Source organism: Garra rufa, chromosome 6, assembly GCF_049309525.1.
Source record: "Garra rufa chromosome 6, GarRuf1.0, whole genome shotgun sequence".
NCBI classification, from domain to species: domain Eukaryota; kingdom Metazoa; phylum Chordata; class Actinopteri; order Cypriniformes; family Cyprinidae; genus Garra; species Garra rufa.
The window spans coordinates 55,163,809-55,174,041 of NC_133366.1; the positions used below are offsets into that span (position 1 = coordinate 55,163,809).

Sequence of the window (10,233 nt, forward strand, 5' to 3'; positions counted from 1 at the left end):
GCTCATATTGAGATTTCAGGTATATTTGTAGCAATAGCCAAAAATACACTATATGGGTCAAAATTATACATTTTTCTTTTATGCCAAAAATCATTTGAATATTAAGTAAAGATCATGTTCCATGAAGATATTTTGTAAACTTCCCACCCTAAATATATTAGAACTTAATTTTTGATTAGTAATATGCATTGCTAAGAACTTCATTTGGACAACTTCAAGGGGGATTTTCTCAATATTTAGATTTTTTTGCACCCTCAGATTCTAGATTTTCAAAACATTGAACCTTATGGTGGTCCAGAGTCACATATGAGGTCATTTTCTCAAGAGAAACATCTAAAAAAACAGGGAGAAACTTTAGAGAAAGGCTCCATTTGCTCTCCATTTAGTCTCAATTCATCAGCTGTGATTATTAATGTCAAAAAAGTCTCATCAGTGGTTTTCATTCCTAGTAGTAATGAGCCATAAGAATGCATCAGTGTTATTTTAATGTCATTGATTTACTTTTACAGTTTTTATTAATCATTTTAATTCGATTTTATTTTTATATTTTCTTTCATTTTAATTTTAGGTAAATTTTGTTGTGTAGTTTTGTCATTTTATTTGTGTTTTTTATATATGTGTATATATAATATTTTACTAATTTGTATTTATTTATTTATTTTTTAGTTATTTTTGTAAACATTTTAGTATTTTTATTTAAAATATGTCTTAATAGTTTTTATTATTATTTTTTTAATATAATTTAGTTTTATAGTTAATTTTGTTTTATTTATTTTATCACCTAAAGTTAAACTTAACAAAGGTTTGAAATGTTGCATTGGCAACTAGCTGAAATAGAATAAATATATAAATACAGACATACATCGGCCAAAGATGTTAAAATGTCCACGTCAAAAGAAATTTACAAAAGTGATTTTATTTCCATAGAAAGCACATTAAATGTAAGTAAAGTGTTTTAAAGTTTCAAATAAGTTTTTGGAGAATAAAATGTCAAAATTAGGTTGAAATAATGTTACACTGTCATTCAGTGTAACGCAATATTTATGTAACAATTCAAACAACATGCTTATTCTGACTTGCACATATTAGCATTTTGTTGTGTTGTAAATAAAGTAAAAAATGATTACAGACAAATGGGCAAAACCTAGGATAGTGGCAAATTTTAGAAATGTAGAATTACAGCTAATTAGTATTTGGGGTTAGAGTAATTCATCTTTTAATATGTCATAAATAGATTTTTGTTGTAAATATGCCTTACAAGATTGACACTGAATGACTTTTAGTGGGTGTCTGTAAATTAGGGGAAAATGTTTGATGTTTATTTTTTGCTCAGAAAAAGAAAAACATAAATGCAATTAAATTAAACAGAAAACTTTAAAAAAAAAAAATTTGGGGGGGGGGGGGGCAACAATTTAAAGCAGGATTACTTATTATTTTTATGCTTAAAGCCACAGACATACAGAAATAAATATTTATTTTATTATAGTAAATTATAGCCTGAAATGTAAAATTAAATTTTTCACATTATATTTACTGGAACTTGTTCAGCAATATTTGGAAATGTAAACATTTCCAACACTGCAAATATATGGCAGCAGTAATTCCAGAATTATCCAGTTTAGAGAGATATAGGATGCATATTGTAAAAATAATCAGTAATATGATTATTGAGTGCTGTGGTTGGTTTTGTTGACGTCAGAATGAGTTGATTATTAATGTGAATGTACTGTAGCTAGTGTGTGATTGAGTCTGGAGGGAGTTTGAGTTTAGACCTTCACTGAAAGCTGGTTCTCCTCTGACCTTTAGATTCATGATCAAACGAGCTCAAGGGCGAAACCGCTTCGGTCTGAAGAACTTCAAGAAGAGATGGTTCCGCCTGACCAACCACGAGTTCACCTACCACAAAACCAAAGGTAACGCAAAAGGTTTGTCCCGTACTCTCGCTACAGGTGTGTGAGACGTCTGCTGTTCATCTGTGGAGTATTTCATCATCATATCCCATCATGTGTTTGTGAACGAGCAACACTCATGATTATCACAATAACACTCCATATAAAGTTACATTTCAGTTAGTCATTAGTGTAAAAAACACTGATTCTCTTTGATTAAAAAAAAGCTTCTTTTAATTCAAAACAATCAATAGTAGTTTAAAAACATGTATTTTTCAGAATGATAATAGAAATTTTTATACATTTGCACTGCAAAAAATGCCTTTTTTACCTAGATTTTTTGTCTTGTTTCCAGCCAAAATATCTAAAAATTCTTAAATCAGGATTTTCTAGACAAGTAAAAATGATTTTCTTGTTTTCAAAAAAAAAAAAATTCAAAAGTCAAAATTAATTGCATTTTTGCTTGAAACGAGCTAAATAATCTGCCATTGGGGTAAGCAATAGAATCTTTTTTCAAACCGAAAACAAGAATATTTTTTCTTAAACCACTGGCAGATTATTTCGCTTGTTTCAAGCAAAAATGCAATTAATTTTGACTTTTGTATTTTATTTTTTTTTTTTTGGAAAACAAGAAAATAATTTTTATTTGTCTAGAAAATCCTTCTTGATTTAAGAATTTGTAGATATTTTGGCTGGAAACAAGACAAAAAAATCTAAGTAAGAAAAAAATGTTTGCAGTGTGAAAATTTGGGGGTCAATAAGATTCTTTCTCAAGAAATTAATACTTTTATTCATCAAGGAGACATTCAATTGATCAAAAGTGACAGTAAAGGCATTTCTAATGTTATAATTGTTACATAAATGCTGTTCTTTTGAACGTTCTTTTCATCTGTGAATCCTGAAAAATACAATGTATCAGTTTCCACAAAAATATTGTGCAGCACAGCTGTTTTCAATATTGATAATAATCAGAAATGTTTGTTGAGCAGCAAATCAGTATATTAGAATGATTTCTGAGAGATCATGTGACACTGAAGACTGCAGTAATGATGCTGGAAATTCAGCTTTGATCACAGAAATAAATTACAGTTTAACAGATATTCACATAGAAAACAGCTGTTTTAAATGGGAAAAATATGTCAGAATTTTCATGTATTTTTGATCAAATAAATGCAAAGTGATTTGAGACACAGACTGAGAACTATTATCCACTAAAACTAAAAATCAATCCATACCACCGTTTGTACATCCATCGTTAAAGTAGTTCACTTCCAGAACAACACCAAGTTGTTCATGTCTTTCTTTCTTCAGTTAAAGAAATTCTTGAGAATTCTTGAGGAAAACATTTCAGGATTTCAGGTCAATATAGTGGACTTCTATGGTGCCCACAAGCTTAAACTTCCAAAATGCAGTTTGCACCAGCATTTGTGGTTAAAAAGCATATAAACTGTACATTTTTTTAGAAAATAACTGATCGTTTCACTAGATAAGATCCTTCTTCCTCAGCTGTGATCGTTTAGAGCCCTTTAAAGCTGCATTTAAACTGCATTTTGGAAGTTCAGACTTGTGAGCACCATATGCATTGCGCATTGACGGAAATTTTTTCCTCAAAAAACATAATTTCTTTACGACTGAAGAAAGACATGAACATCTTGAATAACAAGGGGGTGAGTACATTATCTGTACATTTTTGTTCTGGATCAGTCTGTTTTGTGTTGGTGGTTGATGTGTTGGTGTGTTCATCATCAGTGCTGATGTGTGTCTGTGCTTGTGTCCAGGAGAGGGCGCTCTCTGCAGCATCCCTATTGAGAACATCCTGGCTGTGGAGAGACTTGAGGAAGAGTCCTTCAAAATGAAGAACGTAAGAGAAACTGTTTCACATCAGTAATAAGATCATGCGGTCGCAGTCGCTGCAGCAGTGCTGTTGGTTTTCCTGCAGATGTTCCAGGTCATCCAGCCGGAGAGGGCGCTCTACATCCAGGCTAATAACTGCGTAGAGGCGCGCGACTGGATCGACATCCTGACCAAAGTCAGTCAGTGTAACCGCAAGCGTCTGAGCACGTACCACCCGTCGGCCTACCTCAACGGACACTGGCTCTGCTGCAAGCTGTCGGCGGATGCGGCGCCCGGCTGCACGCCCTGCACAGGGTGAGGACCAAACTCTTCCTGTTTCTGCCATGAGATTAAGTGACTTCAGTGGCCTTAACCTATAAGATACAGTAAAGGACAAAAAAGAAAGAGACTTTTTTGCTTTCACTCCTCAGAGGATGTTCACACAGAAAACAGTTTTGCATTTCTCTATGATATAAACATGCTAGACGGAGGTGTTTGATGGTTGTGCTGATGCCTCGCAGCTTTTTCAGCATTTTGCAGTTTTCTAAAAACACAGTGCCTAAGCTTATAAAGTTTGAACTTGAAAAAAATTAATCTCTAGACCATATTTTTTTTCTATTTAATTACATGCATTTTTTAAGTCAAGACAGACAAACCATTGCTTTTTAATGCACTGGACAAATTTGAGATTTTAGTGCTTCTAAAGTTGTTTTTCACACTAGTGAAAAAAACATCCAAATTACACATTTAATAGTTTTTTCCCCTGCAAAAAAGGCTTATCTTACTCACTATTTTTGTCTTGTTTTTAGTCAAAATTCTTAAATTAAGATGCATTTACTAGATAAGCAAAATAACATAAGATATTTAGTCTTGTTTCCAGGGGGAAATGTCATTTTGCTTTAGATATTTTGACTAAATACAAGATACAAAATACTAAGTAAGATAAGCCCTTTTTTGCAATGTTATTTTTCATTTTTAAAAAGTAAAAAATAAATATTTTATTTTATTTTTGGCACTTTATCTATTTGCATTTACTCTATTTATTTAACATTAATATGTTTGTTTGTTGTATGTGTTTTGTTTTTTTATCTATTCTCACTTTTGAGATTTTGGTCTATTTTGCTTTAGACTAGTGGATAGAAAACATGCAAAATCCCTGTTTTATTGCACTTTTATTCATGTGCATCTGAAGATTAAAAAAATAAAAAGTGTATAATATTATTATTATTAAAATTTTAATAATACTTTTTTTACAAAGACCAAACTTTACAGTTTTATTCCTCTCTATATTCTGAAGGTTTATTTACGTTTAATTCACATTGATTTCTACAATATTTTACTCCTAAAAACAAGGTGAATATGTGCTTGTTTTCTGTCTGTTGACAGCATTTCTGATTTATGGAGTGATAAAAAAAGAACTGCAAAATCCCCTCTAAAAAACCTTTAACTCTAATATGACAACAAAATCAAATTACATTTTTATGATCCTGACTTTATCCAATGTTCCGATTTCTGTTCTGAAAATGTATGCAAATCTGTGCATATTTAATGATATGATGCCTCATTTGCATATTTAAATATAACATTGTAATGTCTGTCGTTCAGGGGACTTCCTGCCAATATCCAGCTGGATGTGGATGGAGACCGAGAGACGGAGCGGATCTACTCGCTCTACAGCACGTACATGGCCAAACTAGTCAAGATGCAGGGTGAGTCAGAGAGTTTGAGAACATTATAGTGAGAATGAACATGATAGTTCATGTATGATGCATCAGCGCGTCTCATCTCTCCATCCAGAGGCGTGTGGCAGTAAGTCGGTGTACGACGGCCCTGAGCAGGAGGAATACTCCACGTTTGTGATCGACGACCCGCAGGAGACGTATAAAACCCTGAGACTCGTCATCTCAGCCGTACAGACACTGGAGCAGCAGCACATGCAGTACAAACGAGACAAGTTCAGGAAAACCAAGTACGGTAGCCAGTAAGTATCGCTGAACCATTGTATTTATATAGTGCTCTTCACAATACACATGCATTTCAAAGCAGAAAATCATTCTGTTAATGTTTATAATATCTCAATATCTTCATGTTTTAAAGTTGCATTTAACAGATTAGAGCTGGATGATAATAGAATTACATTTTACCACAAAAAAGAGAATTTGGCAGTTGAGATTTGATATATAGAATATATATCACTTAAATAGAAACATTTATTCTATTCTACTTTATCCTCACATTTATGTTTTTTTTTTTTTATTTTACATATAGAGCTTTGCGATAATACAAGTTTGAGTCAAATTACTAAAACTAAAATAATGTAAAGATAAATAAAAATTGAAATATTTCTAAACAAATAAAAATGGTAAAACACATCAGAAAAGCACAACAAAATAATGATAAATAGAAATATAAAAAAGCTAATAAAATGACAAAAAACAACAAAATTACTAAAACAGAAATATAATTTAATTATTAAAGCTGCAAGCAGCGATGAACGGGCCCTCGCCATCTGCACAGTCAGGAAAACGGTGCCCAGTTGGCACATGCATTCACAGTAACCCTCTGCCAGTTTGGATTTAAAGTTTACAGCATTGAAATGGTTACACTTTAAAATCAACACACAGACACATACACACAATATATACAATTTTGCCATCCAGTTTCATTTGTTAACATTAACTATATTAGTTAACATGAACAATAATTAAATAGCATTTATTAATGTTAATTAATATTAAGCTAAAAAAAAGTATTCATACATTATTAAGATGTAAATTTGTATCTTTTAACATTAGTTTATGTACTGTGAATTAACATGAACATGAACACACAGGTCATGTGGGTATACAGCAATAGACAATAAAGTGCTATATAAACGCTTCATTCTTTCAAAATATCTTTAAAAAACAAGTTGAGTATTGTAATGGGGCGATATATATATAACTCATCTTAAAATGGAATAATTTTCAGATGTTTTGAACAGATAACAGCAAAGTTTGTTTTGTTGTCAAAGTTTCTCTTGAAATTGTTAATTATAATTTTATATTCAATAAATAACACTATGAAAATAATTGTCTAACAATGAAGATAAATCGCTCACGCTATTTATTAATTATTAAAAGTTGTATTTTTTAAATCTTTTGCTATGTGACTGCATAGGACAAGTTCATGGTACAGTTCAGTAAAAAAATTTAAAAAACTGCAAAAAACAAACAATGAAAGAGTTAGTGACATTTTATAGAACCATAAAAAAAAACTAATAAAAACAAGCACATAACAAAATTACTAAAACTAAAAAAATAAAGATAAATATTAAAAAGGTAATAAAAATGACAAAAAACACATAATATTACTAAAACTTCAAAATAAAGAGAAATAGAACCATAAAAAACTATTAAAAACAACAAGCACATTTTAACAAAATTGTAAGAAAATTACTAAAAACTGAAAAAAAAAATCATCAAATTCAAAATTTGAATACATACTATGATAGTATATAAATAATACTAAAATAAAATAAAATTGGATTTTAAAATAACATTCGGACATACTGATTAACTTGTTGCATATAATTCCAAGTCATTGTTGGTCATTCAGACGTCCCTGTTTCGTTCTAATGTGTCACATGTTTATGTTCACAGGGAGCATCCAATCGGTGACCAGAGCTTCCAGTGCTACATCCGCCAGCAGTCAGAGAGCTCCACCTACTCCATCTGACCACGCCCACCGCAGACTCTGCACGGCCTCCACTAAAGCGGTCGCATCTCAGACCGGCAGGAAGGCGGCCACAGACAAAAAGCTAAACCTCTGGTGTTTTTATACGATTTTAACCAATCAACAGCTTCCTCCGAACGGCGTGGGCCGCCGCGCACTTTATCCGTCACACGCTCCCGTGGACGATGTACTGTAGCTCCAGCTCCGGCACGTTTTAACGTTTAATGATGTTTTTAAGCTAGGAGGCGAGCAGATGTCCTCAAGCGGTGGATGTTTTTATAAACGGAGTTTTGGACCAAAGGACAGATCCCACAATCCTTTGCTTTGACAGGGTTTTGATGGCGGACGCGAGGCCTGCGGCTGAACCTGTAACCGTGTTTTCAACTCGTATAGCTCTGTTTCTGCCTGCTCTTCCCTCCGTTCACACGCGTCCAGTATTGACTTGTGTCGTCACGCCCGCTCAAGCGGCGCTGCATTGTGGGAAACGTGTGGTTTGGTGTGTTACGGCATGCAGACGTCCTCATCCCAGCCGTTTCCAGCATGCGGCGTGACGCTGAACCGCTTTTTGATGGTTTGTGGGTCCAGCCGGGTTCAGCTTCACATTTGTGTTTTTATACTTTCTGTTGTGTCTCTCGTCCTGGAAGTTCACTGCTCTGGTTACAGTGTGTGTGTGTGTGTGTGTGTGTGTGAGCGCATGAGTGTGGTTCATTGATTAATTATGAATAATAACTCCCAGTTCATCATATCACACTTTATAGAGATGTTTGATATGGATCTGAGTATTTTGATGCATTTCATGAAACCTGTCAAGATCATGTCCTGCTTAAATTTCACCCTAAAATCATACAAAAAGTTTTGGATCAGTAAGACTTGTAAGGTTTTCAAAGAAGTCTCTTCTGCTCATCAAGGCTGCATTTATTTGATCAAAAATGCAAAAAAAAAAAAAAAAAAAAATTGCAAAATGTTATTACAATATAAAATAATGTTTTATATTTTAATATACTTTAAAATACAATTTATTTGTGTGATACAAAGATACATTTTTATTAGATGTTACTCTAGCCTTAAGTGTCACATGATCCTTCAGAAATCATTCTAATATGCTGATTTATATTGCCAAATATTTTTTTGGAACCTGTTAACAAGTTAAAAAGAACAGCATTTATTCAAAATATAAATCTCTTCTAACAATGTAAATCTATGCCTTCACTTTTTATTAATTTAACACATCCTTGGTGAATAAAAGTATTCATTTTATTTCAATTAATTTCTTTCAAAAAAAAAAAAAAAAGAAAGAATACAAATTTACTGACCCCAAACTTTTGAACAGTATATTGTGAGAAAACCTTTTTATTTGTTAAGGAATCCTGGGGGAAAAAATCACAGGTTTCAACAAAATATTAAGCAGCAAAACTATTTCCAACATTGATTATAAATCAGTATATTAGAATGATTTCTGAAGGATCATGTGACACTGAAGACTGGAGTAATGGTGCTGAAAATTCAGCTTTGTATCACAGGAATAAATTACATTTTAAAATATATTCACATAGAAAACAGTTTTTTAAATTGAAATAATATTTCACAATATAACAGTTTTTTCTGTATTTTATTTTATCAAATAAAAGCAACCTTGATGACCATAAGAAATGTCTTTGAAAACATTAAAAGTCTTGCTGATCCCAAACTTTGGGTGTGACCCTGGACCACAAAGCCAGTCATAAGGATACATTTTATAATATTTTGATTTCTATGTATGGTTTGTTAGGATAGGACAATATTTGGCCAAGATGCAACTATTTGAAAATCTGGAGTCTGAAGGTGCAAAAAAATCTAAATATTGAGAAAATCGCCTTTAAAGTTGTCCAAAAGTTCTTATTACTAATCAAAAATAAAGTTTTGATATATTTAAGATCAAAAATGTACAAAATATCTTGATAGAACATGATCTTTAGTTAATATCTCAATGATTTTTGAGATAAAAGAAAAATGTATAATTTTGACTCATACAATGTATTTTTGGCTATTGCTACAAATATACCCGTGCTATTTAAGACTTGTTTTGTGCTCCAGGGTCACATACTAATATATAATAATATACAAATATTGTATACTATAAAAAATAAATACTGTTTCAGTGCTGAAATTTATTTTACAAGCATTAAGATATTTTCAAGAAATTTTCTAATTGACATTACATTACCATACGCTCATTTCTCCCACAAATTAAAAAGATAATTGTGATTTTTGTCCTACAGTTCAAATACAATCCAAGTTATATTTCACAGTTCTGACTTCAGAATTAGAGAAAATTCCAGAATTTATCTTTTCAGTCAGAAAAGTACTGATGCTTCGTATTCTTTATAGGGAAAATCACTGTTGATTTGGATCTGATTTGGGGTGAAACATGAGCTGGAGATCTACACCTGTATTGTTTTGTTGGTATGGTGTTGTATTTTTGTTAAAACACGGTTGTTGTGTTTCTGTACGTCCCTCGGTGATGCATGTCTCAGTGCTTAGATATTTTAAAAAAGCCCCGTTTTTTGCCCAAATGAATTGCTATTTATTTTTGTATCACAGAATAATGTTTTTGTGAAGTAAAAAAAATCGAATCCAATCTAAGAGTAATCCAAGCGCACAGTATAAAGTATGCAATAATGTCACCTATGAGTAATTCTCCTGTAATTGATGAAGGACAGTGTGTCCAGACCAGCCCACTGAACGAGACACACGTGTTTCTTTTGTCCAAATGAAGGCAATAGCAACCAGATCCGTGTCTGAGTCTTTATTCCTAAAA

At 32.3% G+C, this 10,233-nt stretch overlaps 1 protein-coding gene across 1 annotated transcript; it reads left to right on the forward strand.

The window, feature by feature from the left end:
• Nucleotides 1-1,785: 1,785 nt before the first annotated feature.
• Nucleotides 1,786-10,206, forward strand: LOC141337015 (ras GTPase-activating protein 3-like). Its single transcript, XM_073842745.1, has 6 exons — nt 1,786-1,913; nt 3,668-3,750; nt 3,829-4,037; nt 5,328-5,431; nt 5,520-5,703; nt 7,364-10,206. The coding sequence occupies exons 1-6, from the start codon at nt 1,811-1,813 to the stop codon at nt 7,437-7,439; spliced, it is 759 nt and encodes a 252-aa protein (XP_073698846.1). The 5' UTR covers nt 1,786-1,810; the 3' UTR covers nt 7,440-10,206.
• Nucleotides 10,207-10,233: the final 27 nt, after the last annotated feature.